The 22,756-nt window shown below is 32.1% G+C and overlaps 1 protein-coding gene across 1 annotated transcript; it reads left to right on the top strand.

The window, feature by feature from the left end:
• The first annotated feature begins 2,777 nt into the window (after window positions 1-2,777).
• Window positions 2,778-20,306, top strand: LOC111416759 (uncharacterized). Its single transcript, XM_023048853.2, has 2 exons — window positions 2,778-3,810; window positions 19,276-20,306. Exons 1-2 carry the CDS (start codon window positions 3,600-3,602, stop codon window positions 20,214-20,216), a joined length of 1,152 nt encoding a protein of 383 aa, XP_022904621.2. The 5' UTR covers window positions 2,778-3,599; the 3' UTR covers window positions 20,217-20,306.
• The last annotated feature ends 2,450 nt before the right edge of the window (window positions 20,307-22,756 follow it).

Raw genomic sequence — 22,756 nt, 5'->3', positions numbered from 1 at the left:
TAATAAAAATAAGTGAAATTCGCTATGTTAGGTGAAAAAGAAAATAAAATCCCCCCCTTAGGCGTGAGTTGCTGAGTTGAAATTTGGTGTGGATAAAAATTCGACATCCCTAAGTTGATTTTCGTTAAAATTAGAGTGCTACACATGAAGGGGTGTCAACCCCTAATAAAAATAGGTAAACTTCGCTATGTTAGGTGGAAAAAAAAACAAAATCCACCCCTTAGCCGTGAGTTGCTGAGTTGAAATTTGGTGTGGATAAATATTCGACATCCCTAAGTGGATTTTCGTTAAAATTAGAGTGCCACATATGAAGGGGTGCCAACCCCTACTAAAAATAAGTGAAATTCGCTATGTTAGGTGAAAAAAAAAATAAAATCCTCCCCTTAGCCGTGAGTTGCTGAGTCGATATTTGGTGTGGATAAAAATTCGACATCCCTAAATTGATTTTCGTTAAAATTAGAGTACTACACATGAAGGGGCATCAACCCCTAATAAAAATAGTTGACATTCGCATTATGTTATATGGAAAAAAAATATAATATATAAAACACATTAATGAAATTTTTTGTAAATGAAAGTAATAATAATAATAATAGTTTCTATGATAACAGTCAAAAACTTAATATAATACAAAGAAACAAATATGAAAATAAATTAAAAAAGTCAGTTCGTAGTTTAGTGTTGTTATGACTGAAATATGAAAGGTAAAAAAAAATAAAGACTAAGAAATTATACCTTTACCTAAAAGTTGGTAGATTATGCAGAAATTTTGTTTGTTGATAAATTTTAGACAAAGATAACAAGTTTGGTCGCTTTTGTAAAAATCTTCGACGCAGTAGGCACATTTGATGTGATACATTCTATTACAACTATAATAGATGGAGCTATTGTATTCGTTGTTTTACCCACAAAAAAAACAATATTCGTTCATGTCCACAGAATATTGTAAAATTGTTTTTGTAATTCGCGACGGTAATGAAAGCTCTAACAGTACTCAAACGGGTGCTGTAATGAGACTCCTTACAGCATCCGATGCTGTAATGAGATTTTAGTAACATTTTATGGAACCAGTTCAAGTTGGTGACATTGGGTCATTAATTTTTCTAGTTGTCAATGTGACAATTTTTGTCTATTTATGTTTAAACACTTTCTTAGCATCGAATACAAGGTCCACAATGATGAGGACATTGAACATTGAGCAATTTCTCTTATTTTGGGAGGTATACATGAAACATTTTTATCAGGTGAATACGTTTTATGTTTTGACAGTTTCTATTTGTCATTCAAATTTCTATTTTCAAGTGTTACGTTGTTACCAACTGCTACATACCTATTTCCCTACATTATCAAAATTTATTTTATTTTTGAGAAAAAAAAGGGATAAAAACGAGCAAATTACAAAAAATAGCATAAAAAACACGTTTCATAAGACTTAAAGCACTCATTCATTAAAAAACTCGTGGCTTCGCCACTCGTTTTTCAACTTGAATTCGTACATTTCAAGCGTGTCTTACGAAACTTGTTTTTTAATATACTATTTTGTAATTCGCGACGGTAATGAAAGCTCTAACAGTACTCAAACGGGTGCTGTAATGAGACTCCTTACAGCATCCGATGCTGTAATGAGATTTTAGTAACATTTTATGGAACCAGTTCAAGTTGGTGACATTGGGTCTTTAATTTTTCTAGTTGTCAATGTTACAATTTGATATTTACTAATATTATGTGTAGCACTCTGATTTTAACGAAAATCAACTTAGGGATGTCGAAGCTATATCCACATCAAATTTCAACTTAGCAACTCACGGCTAAAGGGTGGATTTTTTTTTACCTAACATAGCGAATTCCACTTATTTTTATTAGGGGTTGACACCCCTTCATGTAAGCACTCTAATTTTAACAAAGATCAACTTAGGGATGTCGAAGCTGTATGGTTTTATTTCTTTTTAAAGCCGAAACGTTTTTACCTTATTTTATTAGCAGTTTCAAAATTTATTCTGGAATTCTGGGATAAACAGCAGGTAGTGACCTTCGTAACATTTAACACAACATGATCATATTTTCTATGTTCAATCCGTTTCACTGTGCGTTTCAATCTTAGCGACGGATTTGCGACCGTGGTGAAATTGACAAATCCATCGCTGAAAAGTCCTCGCTAACTTCACTCCAATCAGAAAAGATGTTTTTGCTTTCGTTAGTTAAGCAATGGGCACTGGATAGCAATTGTTTTATATTTATTGAATCAAATTAATTAATTAAATCAAAAAACTTTTAACAGTAATATTTCTCTTATTATGCAACCTTTGTTAAAACATTTTTACGTTAATAACCTTCTTTTAGGATGTTTAAGCACCTCTTGAAAATAAAATCACAAGACCGTAAACACCTGTATATTTAATTCGTGTAGTTAAATTCGATTAAAAATTTGTCAATATTATTTAGTGCCATTTTTATCGCACTAATTAGTTTAATCGCATTATTTATCGCTTCTTTTAACTTTATTCAATTCTTTTTTGTATTATGAGAAAAAACTTTCTGATTTCTTATCACCAGATTGTTTCATAAACGCATTGTTTTATTCATTAAACAATTCATGCTGAGAATTATTTTTCTATGTTACTCTAAAAACTTATCATAACGTCAAAGTAATTTGAGAAAATTCTTTTTTATGGAAAAGCTACATTTTTAAGATTGAAATAATCTGTGTCTTTAATTAACCCCTTAGTGAACACGTAGCCAACATTAAGTTCGTCTATTTAAAACCTAACTTATTTCTGGAAAAGACGACTGCACTATTTAAATAAACGACACACTGCATTTACTTTTCCCAACAGCACAAAAAGAAAGAACGACAAGAAATGTTGACGAACGGAAAAAATAATCTAAAGGATTTTTTAAATGCCTTTTGGTTCGCAGACTGATTTAAAATAAGACCTACTTAAAAATAACACTCCTTGTCTTTACTGCTATTTATTGTAGAAATATTTCATTCAGACTCAAATTCTTTCGCTGAATTGGAATTCGTTTAAATTTTTAATATTTATTTTTTGTTATATCTAATTACACAAAGTAACTTCTTTATTTAACTGAAACTGACGTCTGCACACGCATATTTAAAATTTCGAAACCACCATATTGCGTACAAAGAACTGGTACAAAGAAACGAATAAAAAAGTCACCACAAAAGTCGAAACAAGTGTTCCAAATACGTATACTACATCTGGCTACTTGAAGGCCTTCAATTTACCATCATCCATATCGTATGCACTCTCTCTCATTTCCCTTTGTTTATGCTCTCTCGTCAGGCGGCGATGAAGAAAAAAAATGTATCCGAACCAGTAGCTAAGAATAACAAAGGTCGCGCTACACTGAGCTATACGAGCCGTCCTTTTGCTCTTATCAAACATCGACGTCGCCACCGACGACGACAACGACGAGAATCCTTCCTCCGATTCTCTTTTAGTATGCTCAACGCGTACTGAAGAGTTGAACGTTCGTCGTCGTCTCTTCGGACAACCGAACAACTCGGCTTGTTTCTAAAGTTAATCGATTTTGATTGCAATGTGACAACAGTTTTAAAAGGTTTATTGTACGGCGCGATGGAAGACGCCTTTAACGATACCGTTCAAAACGGCACCGCAGTCGATTTTAATCCGATTTTAACTGTTAACGGATCTGAAGATGGAAATAATACGGTTTTTGAAGAAAAATTACCCATTTGGGTTATATTTTTTTATTTTGGATTCGTTGCGTTTGGGGGACTTTTGGATTTATGTTTGATCTTTGGATTATTGAGGTCTAAAAAAAGAGGTAATTATTTTAATACTTTTTTTTATCGATGTTATAGTAGTCATAAAATTTTTATCTCGACTTTTAGATTACTCAATTTACATTAGTTTTTGAATGTTAGAGGAATTTAAAAAAAATTAACGAAATGAAATTAACTTGATGATTTAAAATAATTCATATATTATATGAAAATTGATGTTTTTAATCTTCGTGAGTTTACTCAGAGAAGAGATTTAAAAAAATTGTTAATGATTTTTTTTCATCCTTCATGAAATCTTATGTTGTACGTGATGTTATATTAAAACATTATTAAAATTTATCTGCAATAGTTTATATCTTTTAGAAAAAATAACTTTTAATTTGTCGATTTAATGTATTAGAGACAATCGAGGGGCTAAGCACAAAGAATAGATGTACATGGTTTAAAGATCATACATGATCTTAAAAGAAAAATATTCTCCATGTTACGAGGAATGATATCGGAACAGCACAGAAAGTATTTTTTATAGAAAACTTTGCACTTAGTTATATTAATCAAAATTGATAACAATTTCACTCTTCGCACCTTCACTGACAGATTTAAATAATCCTTGAATCTGTTAATCCATTCAGTAATTGTTGTTAAGATTACAACACTGACAATAAATCTAGACTAAAAGTGTAATTTGATGGTTTAAGTTGGACGATCTAATCATTAACGAAAAGGTGAACCTTATTGGAATCGTTTTTCTGGTAAAACGTTTCTTCAACTTCACAAGACGTTTGTTGTTCAATCATTAAGCCGAACTTATTGCACCTTTGCATTTCAAATCGATACTTCTCCAAATTAAATGACCTTGGCAATCGATGTTTATCAATTATATTCTTTTAAACGTGATTATATTGCAACATTTCTGTACAGCATTAAAGGTGGAAATTCTTTTGCGCAGTTCTTTTTTAATTTCGAGTTTCTGTTGCTTAAGTAAGTAAAGATAACAACAAAGATAATAACTTTATTGAAGTATTGATCTTTATTTTAATATTCACAAAAAGCTATTTTAAAATCTACAGATCTTCTGATTCTGCTTCAGAATGAGATTCTGAATCAGTCACAAATTTCCAAAAGTTTTCTTTTTTCCACGTTATCATTTTCTGTGTTTGCATCAGATTCTTTGCCATTTTTACTTGATATATTGTTGTTTAATTTCCAATTGTACACAATATGTGTCTTGCTCATTCAAGACGATTGCATCTTTTACTGTGTATCCAGCTGAATGATCTTTCAGTTGCTGCTGATGTGACTGGTGCTAACAAAATACGAATAGCAATTTTGCTTAATGTAGTACTGCTGCAGAGTCCTTTCCACCACGACAATTGGCTCATCGATGCCAGGCTTGTATTTTCCCATACAAAAGCTCTACTCCACAAACCTTCATTAGACTTATACTTTACCAAATCAGCCGTAACGTTTAGTTTAATTTGCTTGGCTACAGTATTTATAAATTTAATAGCGGCAATTTCCTCTTCGTGACAGAGATTGCACCCTTTGGAGGTTGCATCTAACATTGTAGCAGCCAAGTGTATAGGTCTTTATATATTATATAATATTTTTAATCAAGTTCTTCATCATCACTCAAAAAATCAGTAAGTTTATTGATGACATCAGACTTAATTTCTTTACGAGCATTATCAACCTTATTAATTAAAGGCTAATTTCTCCCAAGAACTTCAAAATGTCACTTCATTAGATTCAAAATGTCACGTAAGATTATGATTTGCGGCCAAAACGATCGTCGTACAACAAGAGATTTTATTTTCTTAGTTAGAGTGATAGCTTTTTCATATACAGTTAATGTCTGTAAACCAACTTTGTTTGCGAGGCGACTTTCAATGCTGAATAAATAACTATCCCAACGAGTCTTGCAAGGTAATTTAAGGCTTATGTTGCAATTCTTGCTGCTATTTATTTCGGATAGTAAAGCAGAGAAAACTTGATGAAAAGATTTTCACTCCTTTTATAACATCGGTTATTTGGATAATACATTGTTTGATTGAGGGAGAACTTAAAACATCATTGCATAAAAGATACAGTATGTGTGCCAAACAACCTAAAGGTACCAAGTGAGAATATATTTCTTAAAGTAGCCTAAACGCCTTTGTCATATTGGCCGCGTTATCACTAATCACTACAAAAAAAATGTGGACTGGTCCATATTTTTCTAATATTTTCTCTATTTCGTCTCTAGACTATTGCGAAGTATGTCTATTTGCTTTGGTTAGCAAAAATTCGACAAAGAACGGCTCAGGTTTTGTAATAACGGTTTTGAAATTGATAACACCTTCATTGCGCATATTGCTCCAGCCATCACACTGTAAATGCAAATTATGAGGTTCTTCCAACTGCACGCTAATCTGCTTCTTCATATCGTTGTATTTTCTGTCCAGAAAAGTAGTTAAAATTTGCTTTCTGTTTGGTAATGGAAAGATGGGTCGCAGTTGTTTAAAAAATTCTTTCCACAAAGGGTATACGACCATTGACAAGGGAGAACCAGTCACATATATGGCCTTGGCAAGAGAACGATGAAGTTTGTCCTACAAAAAAATGTTACCTTAATATAAAAAATATAAGTAAATAAAAAATAATAAAGTATGTTTTCTTTAATGATCTGTTATGGTATCACAAACAAAGATTAAATATATATTCTCTATATTATTTTAATTTTTGGTATAAACTTGTTTATTAAATTTGTACTTACTATGTCTTTTTTGTTTAATTCTCTATCAAGGTATGAATCCAAAACTGCTTGCGTTTCTCGCGGACTTCTTTTTTGAAAAAAAGTTGAAACTAGACCGTATTCATTGATTTTCGCAGCGAAATACAAATCCATGGGAAGCTGAAAACTTTATCATAGCCATAATCCTTTTTAGTACTTCCTTCCAGTACTGTACTTCAGTGTTGTGTTGTGAAAGTAGAACTGTGTCAATAGTATCAACATTCCTGTTCTTAGAGTATAAGTTATTGCACATTTTTTGTGATCTGAACTATTTTCGTGAGCGGAAATATTTTCTTGAATGTGCTTCCAATCAGTGTGTCCTTCGGATATACTAAATTTTGTAAGTATAGCATAAGAAAAAAGAGAGGACAGACGAAACAGTACAACGATTTTTTTGAGAATATATTAACCACGTTCTGTTTAATGTTTCGCTATTCTGCAAAGAACGTATAAAAACAGACTGCGATGAACTCCTTCTCCTAATTTTTCCATTTGAATCTTTATATTGCCTACACAGAGAGAAATATATTCTTGAACGAAGATTATTACTCTTGGTTCAAGCTTATCATATTCTTATACAGGGTGTCTCAGCGAGACCGGTCATTAGACGTTTCTGGGGTTCTGGCCAAACAAAAAATTTGAGAATGCAGACATAAGTATTATCAATTACGTTCTCTTCATCTAAAATTTTCAGATTTCTAGCACTTCCGGTTATACCGGAAGTCGCCACCTACTTTATTTTTTTAAATGGAACACCCTGTATATTTTTACAAATTTGGATTTGTCTGTTTTGAAGGTTTATAAATAACTTTACTTTTTGCAATTTGATTCGGCCGTTCTCGAGTTATTCGATTTTTTCTAGAAAAATCTGCTCCAGCGGACATTTGTTAAAAAAATCATAGAACACTCAATTTTTGAGATATAAATTTAGGATTCAGAACATGCTTAAACAACATGATGGAGTATGTTTTGGTGCCGAGAACGGCTGTCTAGATCGTTTGGTCACTTTACTATGACACGTTAACTTTTCGAAATTTGGAAGCACCATAACTTCATTTTTTTAAATGGCACCCCCCATATTTTATTACTTAGTCGTCTTCGGCGTCTCATTTTACATCTTTTATATTCCATATGTCCTATGCCTAACATTAATAGTTTGAGAAATAATTAGGGTTTTTTGAAAAATGCTCACATATCATATCGATATTAACCTAGTGTGCCATGGAAAACAAATGTTTAATGACTTATTGATAAACGTCAAAGTTTGAGTTACGTTGTTTGATGCTTGTGAGTCTAAAACCAGTTAAAATGGATATTAATAACGTAAATAATGTTTATACAAATGAAGAAATCCATAATTTATTTTTTGTGCACGAAAAGTGCGACAAAGTTCTTAGTAGAACTTGCAGAATGTTTAATGAAAATTATTCACATTTATCTCCGATGACAAAAGGTAAATTTAAAAGAATAGAAGCAAATTTTTTGCATTTTGGACGAATTAATCACGTGTTAAACTGACCAAAAAATGTAGTACATAATGCAACGGAAGAGGTGAATACCTTGGCTTATTTCGAGCCCAGTCCCAACACCTCAATTCGAGCTGCCAAAGAAAATCTGGGAATCATACTACGAACTTTGTTGCGCTATTACTTTCGTAATTGTTATCGATTTTAACTCGTTTCAGTACTAATATTAAGGGACATAACAGATAATTATTAGTTCACATGCATCAAGTGACGTAAACAAGTGAGTCTTTAACAAGAACTCATTGAGAAGGCTTGTTTTTCATGGCACACTAGGCTAAATATCCATGTAATATGTGTGCATTTTTCAAAAAACCCTAATTATCTCCCAAACTATTAATATTAGGTATGGGACATATCGGATATAAAAGATGTAGAATGAGACACCGAAGACGACTAAGAAATAAAATATACCCCCCATATTTTGGTGCCATTTAAAAAAATGAAGTTATGGTACTTCCAAATTTTGAAAAGTTAACGTGCCATAGTAAAGTGACCAAACGTTCTAGACAGCAGTTCTGAGCACCAAAACATACTCCATCATGTTGTTTAAGCATGTTCTCAATCCTAAATTGATATCCCAAAAATCGAGTGTTCTCTGATTTTTTGAAGAAATGTCTGCTGGAGCAGATTTTTCTAGAAATATTCGAATAACTCGAGAACGGCCGAATCAAATTGCAAAAAGTAAAGTTATTTATAAACCTTGAAAATAGACAAATCCAAATATGTAAAAATATACAGGTGTTCCATTTAAAAAAATAAAGTTGGTGGCGACTTCCGGTATAACCGGAAGTGCAAGAAATCTGAAAATATTTTAGACGAAGAGATCGTAATTGATAATACTTAAGTCTGAATTCTCAAATTTTTATTTTCCCCAGAACCCCAGAAACGTCTAATGACCGGTCTCGCTGAGACACCTGTATATCCACAAGAAGATCATTTTGTTGAGTGAAGAAAAACCACATATTCTCAAAGCAAGTATACAAATATTCTTGATTCTCAAGAAAACGAATTCTTAGTAAAAGTAAATCAATAATCTTGAAAAAGAGTATCTTAGTGTTACGTCAACAACCCCATTTTCGTATAGAGAATAGATTTCTTAAGTCAAGAATAATGTATCTTTCTTTTTAGAAAAACTTATTCATGTAACAACAATCTTGTATAATTCTTCATTTGAGTATTATAAATTATTGACGCAAGAATGGATTTTTTGATACAAAAAATTGATATTCTTCGATGCTAAGAATATGACATACTTCATTCGATAATATTTCTATTCTTAAAACAAAAAAATATTTTTGTTTTAAGAATAGCTTATACTTGTTTCTAAGAAATACATTCAAGAATCAATTTTTCTTGGGAGTCAAGAATAATTTCCCTCAGTGTAGTAGATTTAGAAAAATCACTGTCTGTTCTGGAAAATTGTGGACCTTTTCGAACACAAAACGATCGAAGTTCTTCGGTAAAAACTGATCACTTGATATTATTTCCGATTTCTGAGTATCCATTTTTTGTTTGAGTGACATTTGATTTAGCGATAATGCAGTTTCAGTATCACTACTAAACAGTCTTGAGTTTTAATTTTAATGAAACTAATGTATTTTAATATCACATCTAGTTTCATTTCGTTGTATGCTAACGGATTGGAGACCCCGGGCTCGAACCCGTAGAACCCGTGCCTAAAGACGCCACTGCTTTTGCGTTTATTATACTGTTTCTTATATAGACCTTGTTTCTATTCTATCTTGACTTGAACACTAACGAACAAACATGAATTAAGCAACTCAGTTTCAATGTTTGCTTGTTGAGAATCAGAATAGGAGATGAATCGAGCAATTTGAGTTCTCATGATATGATACTGGCGAAACAACTAACAAGTAACGAACTTTTATTATTTTTCAATGTTTGTAATGGAAAAGTAAAAGTATAACAAAAGTGCTTATTTCATCAGGCTGTTGGAGGTACGCGTGCCACACTTTGGGAAACAGTGCTTTAAATGATAAGTTTATTGTAACTATGAACATATATTAGGCAAAATGATATATATCACGGATCAACCGAATATAATGCCCATTATTTTGGGGACATAAAATATTTCTCATTACTAAATCATTTAAGAGGCGACAGCTGTTTATCCAAACCAGTTAAGGGACTGATCAGGATACAGATGGCCTGAATGCCAGATGGTCGAATTTAAGTAAAGCTACTAAATAAACTTTCCTCTGTTTCCTATGCTGGAAGTGATTTCGAGAACTGCAGAAGACCTGGTTGTTTCAAGTTATCCGCATAAACAGTAAAATTAAGAACTAATCATGAGCAATAATTTCAAAACAGGACATTGATGATGTGTAGAATTACATTTAAAACGTAAATTTGACCGAATTTGTTTAAATCTTCTTCGTGACGTGTAATATGTTGTAAAGGACTGTTTTTAAGTATGAAGAGATGAAATTTACGAAAAAATGATTAAATCTTAAATCATTTTCTGGCATTAAAATTATACAAATATGAGATGAAGTCTCGTACAGAAGTTCTAACTTAGATAGAAGAGCAAGAAAAAGAAATTGAGTTAAATCAGTTTTTGCTTTAGACTTTGACCATAGAATATTTGTTTTGGTCAATTGTTCAATTATCAATTCGTATCAATTAGTTTTAGTTGAATTTGTAAAGTTTGTTTGAAAGTGTGAAAATATGATACGAATCTATGATAAAAGTTAATCCTCTCTATAAAACTATGTAATTGTTTTAACGATTGAGGTCGAAGGAAGTCTGAGATAGGTTTTATTTTGGTTTAGGAAGGCCAAGAGCGTTCGGAAGAAATAGTGTGACCTAACAATACCATTGTGCTGATGCCAAAAATGTATTTTGATGGTGCATGTTAAAGGAATCTAGTCTATCGAAGAGCTACCGAAGGTGATTCTTCTAACCAAAAAAAAACATACAACTTTTTCATCTTCTCATGATTGTTTCGAATTTCTGAATTGATTTCCCGATTTTGTCATATATGTGACCATCATAATAGCTGAGATCCATGAAACATAGAATTAATCAGAATGTTTGAGATTAAGATGTAATTATTCGAAGACAATAAGTTATTTCATAAATAAATTGATATATTTTTATAAATTATTAAATATTTATTTGACATTAAAAATGAATTTATTATTTATACATCATTATTGATACTAAAGAGGTTTCTTTTGATCTTTATAATTTCTAATACCATGCTAGCTAATTGCTATAACAAAAACACAGACATAGTATTTTACAAATTCGAAATTATTGAGTTGATGCAATAATTCTAAACCGTGTAGCTGTATTAAACAAAATCGAATTACAATTGAGTAATACATGATCAAGATAATCAGTGATAGATTTAACCATAGATTAACATACAGTACGCGTCATAAGTTACCTCCCACTGTCTAATTTGAAAACGGTTAACCTAAATAATTTGTCATAAAAAATTGTTTATGTGATGATAAGTGCTATGACTTTCGCATAATGTGACTACTTTGTAAACCCATATGTAAGTAAAAAAATATCGGAAAAATCATACAGACCGAGAAGATGACGAGGAAAAGATGAGAAACCAATACTTCAATAGCACAAATTGAGGTGAGTCAAGGAATTTGAGAAGAAAGAAAAGTATGTATAAACAACCATACTGAGCATCAACTCATCAATTTATTAACAAGAGATGGGCGGTACATGGAATAAGTTCAGAAAGGGTTAATAAGGAAAAATAAAAAAAAATAAAAATTGAGGTATAGAATTTCACAGACAGAAATTTTTCATTACTAAATGTAATTCCAACTCATAAGATAAGGAAAATTATAGACACATTAATTGGTAGGATAAATTGGGTGACATATAGGCCACAAAGTATTGTTTTTTTTTTATGAAGCAGCCAGTTCAATTCGCCAAAACTTGTGATTACACCATCTGGAAATTAATATATCAAAATCTCTATAATTGTTGAGCTGTGTGAGCCGTTGCTTCGTCCTGTTGGCACTAACAATGCTCACCAGTTACAAATAATGTACTAAACGGTCACTTTCACGGGCTACAATGGCTCTTTACATATTTCACGTGGCTTCTCTATATGCCAGAAATGCAAATTTTGTTTATTTAGAACACTTAGTGGAAATGAGTTTCGTTGCTCATTATGACTTTCTCAGTTATTGATTTTTTTTATGATCATCGCTTTCTTTTCATGGGGTTTAACAGAGCATGGAAGTAAATTAATCCCACGTGGCGACAAGCAAACAGGAACTGGCAACGGTTTGGACTTTGTACAGAAACATCTTCAGGTGTTCCCAAAATTCGAAGCAACGAATCTCTGATGATGGCAAATTATGTGCATCGTTGTCTCATCGATGTTCGTAGACTCTCTCGGATGTCCTTGGCTTAATGAACGGACACATTTAGTGACATTTCTAGTGGATCCAGTTTGAGATGCTCAGCCAAATCTTTAATTGTTCGTACACATGGTGCAGGACGCTGTGGAAAACGACGATGTAATTTATATTTCATTAAAACAACAGACCGGAAATAAACAATAAGAATAATACCGTGTTCTTCAGGTGTGTATCACTTCATTGCTTGTCTTTAACTGATTCTATCTCTGTCTACAATATAAATGTCAAAAAAACAATGATATTTTATGCCATTTGCAAAAATTATTTGCCCTAGCTATTATTACAGCGCTAACTAAAATAGGTACTTGCTACTAATATATTTTGCGTTATGCAGCCTAGGTCAATATCATGGTATTATTATTATGTTATTATTTATCCTGATATTTATCAAGATATAATATCAAAGAGAGAGAAAGGCACTTTTCACAATAATTCAGTCGGAGTCTAAAAGATATATTGAAAAAGAGTTGCTTCTAAATGATGCTGACTACAGTTCTTCCGAAATAGAGGAAAGCGTTGATTTAAGAAGAAGATTCCCTCAAATGAAAGTTCGTGTCAATAAGAAGATGATAAGGCTGTAACTATGTGCAAAATGGTTCAATGCAAGTTATCTACATGCATTACATTTCATAAAAAAATATTTAAGGCGTGCTAATCTAAGATTTAATAAATGTGTCAACAGAACATACAGTGTGTTAATTAATTAACGTACCCGACGGCATCATTACAAGTATGCAACCAATATCACAGTATAAATCGTACAATACGCGATTTTCGTATTGCAATACCAATACTGTGATATTGGTTGCATACTTGTAATGATGATGTCGGGTACGATAATTAATTAACACAGTGTACTTAACCGTAAAGTATTTTACACTAATATATAGTATTTTCGTCAGAAATATAGCCGCATTCTTTATATAGCTAAAAGATCCTTTTATATTTCAAATATATGAAAGCACAAAGGTGAGATCTAAGAGGCCCACAATTTCTTGAAAAAAGTGCCACTTGTACAAAAATTTTTCGCCACTATTAGTTAACAGTTTATTACACTTATATAAATATGTACTTACACTTTATATACTTCATACATGCGATACAGAGAAAATTGTAATGCTGTCAGAAAAAAAATCTAAAATATGAAGCAATTCCTTATTCAACCAATTTCAGAACCGGTTGTCGGAAATAAGTTGCGTTTAACTCAGTTGTAATTTATCGGTAACGGTTTCGATTGAAGAGTCTCGTACATAAACGACCTCGGTGACAATCTTCATCGTCAACGGTACATTTTCGCGACCTTGGTATAAGAATAACTACTATGGAATCGTAATATTTCTTCCTCCTATATTTTTCACTTGAGACTATAACGGTAGGATGTAAAGTGTATGCGTGAAGACCAGCTTGATAATATCTACTTCGAGTGAGGTAAATTATTGGTAGTGACCAACACTAAGGTTGTTAAACTTACCTTTTTCTTCTTAGAATTGAAAACAAGAAAATAACCTCAATTTTTTTTTGAATATTCGTTTTGTATTTTAAGGACATACAAAGAAATTATCTATTTTATCATGGTGAAATTGAATTATGAAAATCTCATTTATATTCGGAGAATTTTAAAGATCAACTCTAGTCGATTTAAAAATATCATCATAAAACGTCAATAATAAAACGTTATGAATATTGGCAAAATTATCGTTATTTTGAAGCTAAAAGACATAAATACTATTTCTTAATCTGTTTACCTATGAATTCAAAAAAATATAAAAATCAACTCTACTTAATTTAATATATTTTTTTAATCATCTATGGTAACGCTTGTTTGACAATCAAAATATTTTTAATTGTGAAATGAACAACACTGAAATGGCTGATTTAACTCTTTTGTTAAATGTGATGACATCTTATGAAGAGGCACAGAAAAAGTTTTTGAATGGCATGCATGAAACGCGGAAACGACTAGGTAACAACAAATTTGCAAGATTTTTCGATCTAACTGACAAGACTTGCAAGAGGATTTCGCGTGGACTTTCAAGAGTACAAGAGGTCATTCGATTGCATTGTTTGCAGAATCCCGAACCACATCAATTGGTAAACATAGAACTTCTAACAAAACCAGTAGCAACAGGAGGATAATAAAGAAATCGAGAGTTATTTATTTACAGTTTTCTAATAATTTTGTTGTTATAATTTGATCTCGTATTTGAATTAAAATAAAAAAATTATGATTTCTAAAATAGTTTTAATTTAATGTCAGAATTTATAATATCTTTCATGTGAAATAATACTATTGAAAGCTGAGTACGCTTTCAATAGATTTGCTTACAGTATGACATATGCAAATATAATTTCGAATAGAAGTTTGAAATCACTTAGAAACAGGGTTGTAAATTTGAAAAAATGCATAAATAGTAAGAATAATATTTAGTACAAAATTGTTACAAAGTTGTTCTCCCTGTGAAAAGTATTTTTGGCAATGACCATGATATAAAAGAAGTTTTAGTGAGGGTTATCACGGTTACATAAGTATGTCTGTAGGATTTAAAAGTGTATACATTACCAAACACTACTGCATTTTCCATCATCACGTACAGAGATTTTGTAAAGATTAGAATATCTTTCACAGATGTGTCTCGGATGCCATCTGTAGTCTAAGATAGACAACCACATAAGATGTGTTTTGCCGTCTGCGAAATCAACATGCTTCATAGTATAAAGATGTTTGACACTACAAGATAAGTCTCTCTTAATGAGACCTGTAACTATACGAAATACTCAGTTACCAATCAATAAAGAAGACTGAGCTGTTATTGCTGAAGCCGATTAGCAATATATTAACATGATGACAACCCGGGACTGTTCAAGAACTTTTAGTTAGTTAACCGATTTGATATTCTACTCATATCAAATCGAAGAAAACAGCTCTACCGGAAGCTCGTTAGGACAGCCTATCAGGCTATACAATAACGAGTTGTCTAGTCTGATTCGCCAAAAGCTGTTTTCAGCGATCGCCGTGCAGTATGTAATTAGATTGTATAGTTGCTTCCCTTTCGCTAATTGATTCTCGTTTGTTCGTATAGTTCGGTAGTTTATGCCCAACTTTTTCAACACTTCCAATAACAAGAAAGCGTCGACATATCAAAATTACATGGATAGTGGTATTCAAGTAGTTGCTAGCAAGGATTTCTCACGGGTAATGTCACACTAGACAATATTTAAGTTTAGTAAAGATTAAAAAAAAACCTGTATCCGGTATAACTTGGTAGTATTATATGAACGTGACAATGACTTACCATTACCATAAACTATTCTAGTAACAATAATAATATTGACACCGTCATCAAAGTGTTCATACCATTCATTATTCAAGTGATGGTTCAAGTTCTAGTGTGCGTAGTATGTTTTCAAACAAATTTTATTTGACGACTTTTTTGAAATGCTAGTCAGAAAGACAAATGAACATGGTATACAACATGAAAATAAGCAAAGAGTAGTTTCCAGAAACAAATAGTAGTGCCTTGACGTATCTTTTGTTGTCATTATAACGTGTTAGGTAAAAATCTAAAATAGACCTATATTGCTGCGTTAAAAAAGATGGATACACAATGAGTAGTAAACATTCAACCACAACAGTGATTGATACGAAGTGAGCAAAAAAGTGTTTTAAAACCCAACAAAGTAGCAGAGTACAACCGTAGATGTTGAAAGGCAAGACCAATTTTTTGTAAAATGTTCTTTTATATGAATTACATAGCTATCTGTAATGCTTATTTATATCTTCTTATATTCTAAGCCGAATTCAACAAAATTTACCATCGATTGTAAATTTTTGTTTGAATATTGTAGAAGATATGGTGTGCAATTTGTGTCTTCCCAGTTTTCTGGCATGTTTAAAACGAATGCCTAGCTTGACTACAGGTCAACTATTAGGCACATTGTTCCTCAACATAAACAGAAAAAAATAATATAAAAAGTAAAAACAACTTGACAACATAAAAATGTCTAGTTCCTTTACATATTGAAAATGTTTCAAAATATTTCAATCTTTACACAACTATTAAATTATTAATTGTAAATGTTATTTACTTGTTCTTCACTAGCATTATGTATCAACCTAATTAAATTATATAAAAAATTCAAAATTCAATACAATTTTAAATGTCCTCTAGAACTCTTGAATGTATTCTATCTCAGCTTCTATATCAGTTTAGTTAAGTTTCATTGTTTAGTTAAGCCAAAACATCTAGTTCCGTTTTATTTGTATGTAAAGTGGTTAAGCTTGCTGGGTTAAGTTTTTTCTTTATAAAAAGACGTATTCAATTGATATGTAGTGCGACTTACACGCGAGTAAGGGCATGTCGATTACTGTTCCTTTCCAGCTGTTTAGAGTCTAGCGTATTTAATGGTCCTTAACGATTTGATTAGCTCTTTTGAGGTTATTAAGTTACGTCCATCAGGTGGCACATCCGTAGTGCAGTACTTGACGTGGCACTCGACGGGTTACTCTGACATTCGAGCTATATTTTATTACTAAAAAACAGTGCTGCTGAAAGCACTGAGTTCGCTAACTTTGAACTTAAAATTCACGATGCTCAGTTTCTATTTATCATTCTACGTTTACAACTCACTTTTCCTCCTATAATCACCATATCATCATTTATCCCTTAATCTTTTCACACGGAACTTTATACTATTAAAGAGGAAGCAGATTTTTTTTCTACATTCCTTTTTCAGCCATTCGGAGTCACCAATAACGATATTAAATGGCGATTTTGATGCATTAAAATACAACAATATAGATTTCGATGTTTGATAAGCTTGGAAGATTAACCATCCTGACTATGCTTAACATTACGTCCTCTATTATTTAAAATCTGATCTTAATTGCATTAACTGGACCTCGCCAATGAAAATTATTCCTTGCTGAGCTTCACAACCCCGTTTTCGCCTTTAATAATAACGAGGCTTTATGATGTAATATTAGCGCAGCTTTGAAGATGGTTGGACCACTATTTGCAGATTCCAGTATTTTTCGACTCTAATTGGGAGATACTATCACCGTACTACATTTTCTCCACGTATTTTTTCTTCTTTAATGTAAGGTTTTCCATATTTGAAAGTTTTTTTGTGATATTTACTTTGTGTTATATTCTCTTAAACTCTTCGGTTTTATTTGACTTGTTTTGTTATTGTATCCATGTGGCTTATGAACGGTAGTGGACCTAGACTGTAATTGCCTTTTCCAATCTTAAGTCATCCGATGACTTTCGATTCAGTTTAGCTGTTCTTGTTGCAACATTCCATATATGTTGTCATCTGCTCGAAAGGTGCTGTTAGATCCAGGAAGATTAGCTATATATCCTTATTTCTGCCTGTTGTTTTCTCTGCTTCAAGTCTGTACTCTATCTAGGGTCTTAATCGTTTTTCTAAGATTATCTAGAGACCATCGGCGCCAAACAGACTACGCACAAATTCCATTAGAGAGCATAAAACTAAAAAAAATCCCACATTGCAAATTATGATTTAGTAGATTAGTTATAATTACCTAGAAAAGGCTCTCGACCAAGAAAAGGCACTTTACAGACTTTGAAATGATAACCTATGACTTCAAAAGTTTTCAATAAGTTATACATTCCTGCAAATCAAGCAGAAAACTTCAGGATATGATGATGTTCATTATATCATGTTTTGTCATTATCTTTGATGACGTTTAATTCCAAAGTATACAGTTAAATACATAAATTTTGGTCTTTTAATAAGTTAAGTTAATCCTAAAGTCTATCCTTCACTTTTTTCTGTTATCTCTATTTGGCGCGTATACTACCACCATAGTCCGAGCTTTTCCTTCTATATTTTTTATAGTCGTAGTGTGAATTCCTTCAGACAATCGATCTCTACTGCCTTTTCGTTTTCGTCCACCCTACAATTTATCATAATATGTCCTCCAGTTACTTCTGTATTCCCTTTCTCTTTCCTTATTGTCTCTGTTATTACCAATATATCCAATTTTTTCTGTGGAAACTCCTTTATCAGTTCAACTTTTTTATGCCCAGCTTCCATTCTTCCCTTTCTTCCCATATCTTGTTTGTTCTTGTTCGTAGACCTATCTCATTGTCAGAGTCGTCGGTAATTGTTTTGCTTTCGGTGTGTTGGTTACTTCTAGTTGTTTTTTCTCTTCTGATTTTCGAAAATCTTAATCTTCCCATTCTAGATCCATTCTTTATTTTCGATCATCACATAGTTGTATTCAACCTTTGTTCTTTGTCCTTACTCATTATATAGCCCAAATTCAACTAAAACAGTACCTAGGTATGTCCAAAGTAGTACTTTCGCGCAAACATTTTTCGGTATGTCCAAATTTGCTGAAATGCATTTATCGCTCTATGTTTAGATACAATTTATAATTTAGTCCATTATCAGGTTAAACAGGAATAGGTTTAAGTTGTCTCTTGTCTAATGTTGGTGTCGAAATATCGACACCGACATCGAGCGAAGCAGATATAAAGGGCTTTGTGAATAACCACCTCTTTTAGTTAATCACATCTTCTAACTCAATCTGACAATCGACTCATGTATCTAGAACTAAATTCTTAAAATTAATGTTAGCAAGATGTAATATTTAATGTAATGAGTTTAATCTTATTAACTAAGTGAAAAAATTATCATATCGCTATGAATTTTCAGTAATTAAATTAAAATATTTTGACTAAAAAACAAAAAATTAATAAACCATAATTACTTTAATAAATTAAATTTCTAATAATTTTCTATTATTTTTTTTTTTTTCAGGTATAATCCTAATCATTATCCAACTTCTTTTCGTCGATATTTTAACCATAATTCTTCTCGTTCCAGAAATTCTCCTACTCCATTCAGAAACCTGGATATTCCCTTCAAATTTTTGTCCACCTTTCCTCGGAGGAGAAATCTTAATAAATTCCCTCTCTATCTACTTAATAATCTGTTTAAACTTCCACGTGATCTCAATTTGGAATCTTCATTTTCACGAAGCCTCCCAAGGAAAAAATCCTTTGACATCTTGTAATGGAGATGACTCGAATGAATGTTTAGTAAAAAAGAACGAGACTCCAACAACAAGCAGGAACTTGACGATTGATTACCGAAGAAAGAAAACCGACGTTTCGATTATATTCCCGTGTTTGTTAATTTGGTCTGTTTGCTTATCTTTGAGCGTACCTCAATATACATTAGCGACGACTTTAAAAGTTAAATTAGATGGTTTTAATGTTACTCTTTGTACGGTTATTAATACTCAATACGGTGATCTTTTACAACATCTTTTATTAAGTTTTAAAGTCATTATACCTTTGGGATTATTAACTTTGTCGTTTTTGTTGTTAATTTTTAAATTATACAAAAGTAAAACCGCTAGTTCTTTAAGTAACGCTAAGAATGTTTTGTCAACGCAACGATTAATTATTTTGTGTATTATGTTAACGTTGACGTGTTTCTTAACTTTTTTACCAAGAAATGTACCGTACGTTATGCATACTTTAGCTAAAAATAAAACAATTAATGACGTCGAATCTTTTAAAATTCCCCCTTTACATAACTTTTATATCAGCGAATACGAAGCTATACTTTTAGCGATGCTTCATTATAGTTCTGTACCTTTAAGAACATTAGTTTGTATGGTGTTTTTACCTACTTTAAGTAAATTTTTTCAAAGAAGGATTTTCGTATGTTTTAAAAAAGAAGAACAAACGTAGTTAAAAGTATTGTATTTAAGACTTTTGATGTACCAAAGATTTTTTATAAGCTTTATAAAATGTATAATAAAGTTTTATTAGCAAATTAAATTACTATTTTTAAAGGTTAATACACCCATCACTCTTTACAGTACTTTGCTTGTACGGGTTGAAGTGCACACAATTAGCCTTCAATGCTTTTATCAAGATAAAAAGCTGTTTAAATTGCATAGAGTAATCTGTAAGTCGTTGCTCCTACAGAAATAAACTCAATTACACCGAGTTTCATAGCTATTTACGACTCATTTACACCATCAAATTATGTCTATGACTAATTGTAAGTGAAGATTTATCGATGTTTCAGGAAATTTAACTAAAAAAATAATTGCCTAATCTACAAAAGCTTCCGAAACGTCCGAAATGAAAGGTCTCACCGTGATCTTGAGAGATGTGCAGGTTAAATACAATCTGATGACCTTAACGCTCGTTAGTACATGCATAGACCTATTACACTGATCAACAATAATTAACTTTTAATTTGTCACAAGAACTTTTTTAAGAATTTTTATATTATTTTAACTCCTTACAAGTTGTTTTTAGAAAGTAATCAAAGAACATCGTTACAAGCTTTTTCTTATTTGTAACAACACAATCGAATAGATTATTAAATCTTAGATTTAGAACTACAGTCTGAACTACAATTAAGTTCATTATTTTATAAATATGAAAAAAGTTTTAAAATTGCAATCACTTGATATTTAAATTCCATTTTGCACCATGTTCTCGTTCGGAAAGAAACTTTTACAAATGTGAGAATTTTAACACTAACATAATTTTAACGTGTCAGCAGCCTTTTCATGATTTTTTCCTATTGCCATGATAGCTGTGTAATCTGCAAACGTTGCAATGGTGTTCTGTTCAAGATCAGGAATACTACTAGTTTATAACAAGTAGAGTACTTGGCCGACCACACTATCTTGTGGCACTCCAGTCTGGATCTTTCTTAAGCTAGAATAGGCCTCCTGCTTTATTTCAAAATATTATCCTATAGCATCGTGTAGAGCCGGCTTAAGATATGATTTTATCAATTGAGAGTGTTGTTGTGGCAAGATTTTATTCAATTTATGAAGTAAGCCTTTGTGTCAGACTTTATCAAAAGCTTGGGCCACATCTAGGAATATTGCAGAGCAAACTTCCTTTCCCTCTAAAGACTTTTCAATAATATTTGTAATCTGTTTATCTAATCTATTGTAGAGTGGCTTTCTCTGAACCTGAACGGGTGCGAAGGGATTAGGTTCTTTTCTTCTATTATCGGTTTTAATCTTTTAAGAAATAGCTTATCAAATAATTTTGAAATTACGGGCAACAAGGAAATCGGCCTGTACGACGACACTTCCTCAGGTGGCTTTGGAATCATTGTTACTTCCGCCATTTACCACATCATAGGAACATATATTAATCTAAATGTAGCGATAATAAGATAAGTCTAAAACTTACTATTGCTTTCGTTGGGAGCTCTTTAAAAATTTAATTACATTTTTTTGTCGTCCGAAAAGCTACAATTAAGGAAAAATCAAAATTGTTAAAACTGGAGCAAAGTTTGTACCAAACTGTTTACAACATTTGTCACACCAATTGTCGGACTTAATTTGTCTCAAACGTTCGGTCTAAAGTTGGAGCGAGCGTTCATAGCATTGTGTAGAGCCGGCTTTACTGTTATTTTGCTATGCCTGGTTCATAGAGTATTCCTCCTTCTTCTTCGAAGAAATCTTACCGAGCCGAGAGTTTTTCTCTTCTGGAAATTCTTGCAATGTCCAGATCGATTGATACTTTTCTCATCTCGACTAGAACCGAGGTAAGGTATTGTAAGGCAAATACTATCCAATATGATAATCGACCATAAAATCGGTTTTGTGATGGTCTTGCGTTCAATACTGACATCAAAGTTTAACGTGATGAATCTCGATTCTGATTGGGGAAGATGATGACAATATGAAGTTTAGACGAAGATGTGAGAAATATCGCAGCGTAAAGGTTGGAGGTAGAACACCATATTTTTCTATTTATTCATCAGTTGAAAGACCCAGTTTCCCCACAAATAACGTTCGTCCCTATATTGCAAGACGTTCTATGAATTAATTTGCAGAGGAGACGTTAATCTCTTATCGTGATCACACCAATCCCCCTATCATTCGGATAATGAGCAAGTTTAAGACATTATGAGGAAGAGTCTGAGAAACTTAGTGTAAATTCCGCATATATTGCAAGTTGTGCAGAATGAATAGCAGATTGCTTGGGATATAATACTTCAAGAGGAAATCGAGCATATGCTAAAATTTGTTTTGTAGATGGTTTTCCATTCAACACTGACATCAACGTTTAAAGTGATGAATCTTGATTATGATTAGGGAAGATGATGGCAATAGGAAGTTCAGACGAAGTTGTGAGAACTGTCGCAGCGTAAAGCTTGGAGGTAGAACACCATGTTCTTCTATTTATTGATCAGTTGGAAGACTCAGTTTCCCCACAAATAACGTTCGTCTCTATATTGCAAGTCGTTC

Source organism: Onthophagus taurus, chromosome 7 (genome assembly GCF_036711975.1).
Source record: "Onthophagus taurus isolate NC chromosome 7, IU_Otau_3.0, whole genome shotgun sequence".
In the NCBI taxonomy this organism is placed as follows: Eukaryota; Metazoa; Arthropoda; class Insecta; order Coleoptera; family Scarabaeidae; genus Onthophagus; species Onthophagus taurus.
Note: the sequence above shows the minus strand (reverse complement) of the source record. Positions and strands in the feature narration are given on the sequence as shown.

Bases quoted from the DNA above. Each gene is read 5' to 3' on its own strand.
- LOC111416759 (XM_023048853.2), top strand. From the start codon at position 3,600: ATGGAAGACGCCTTTAACGATACCGTTCAAAACGGCACCGCAGTCGAT. The intron at 3,811-19,275 runs GTAATTATTTTA...TTTTTTTTTCAG, and splicing joins ATTGAGGTCTAAAAAAAGAG to GTATAATCCTAATCATTATC.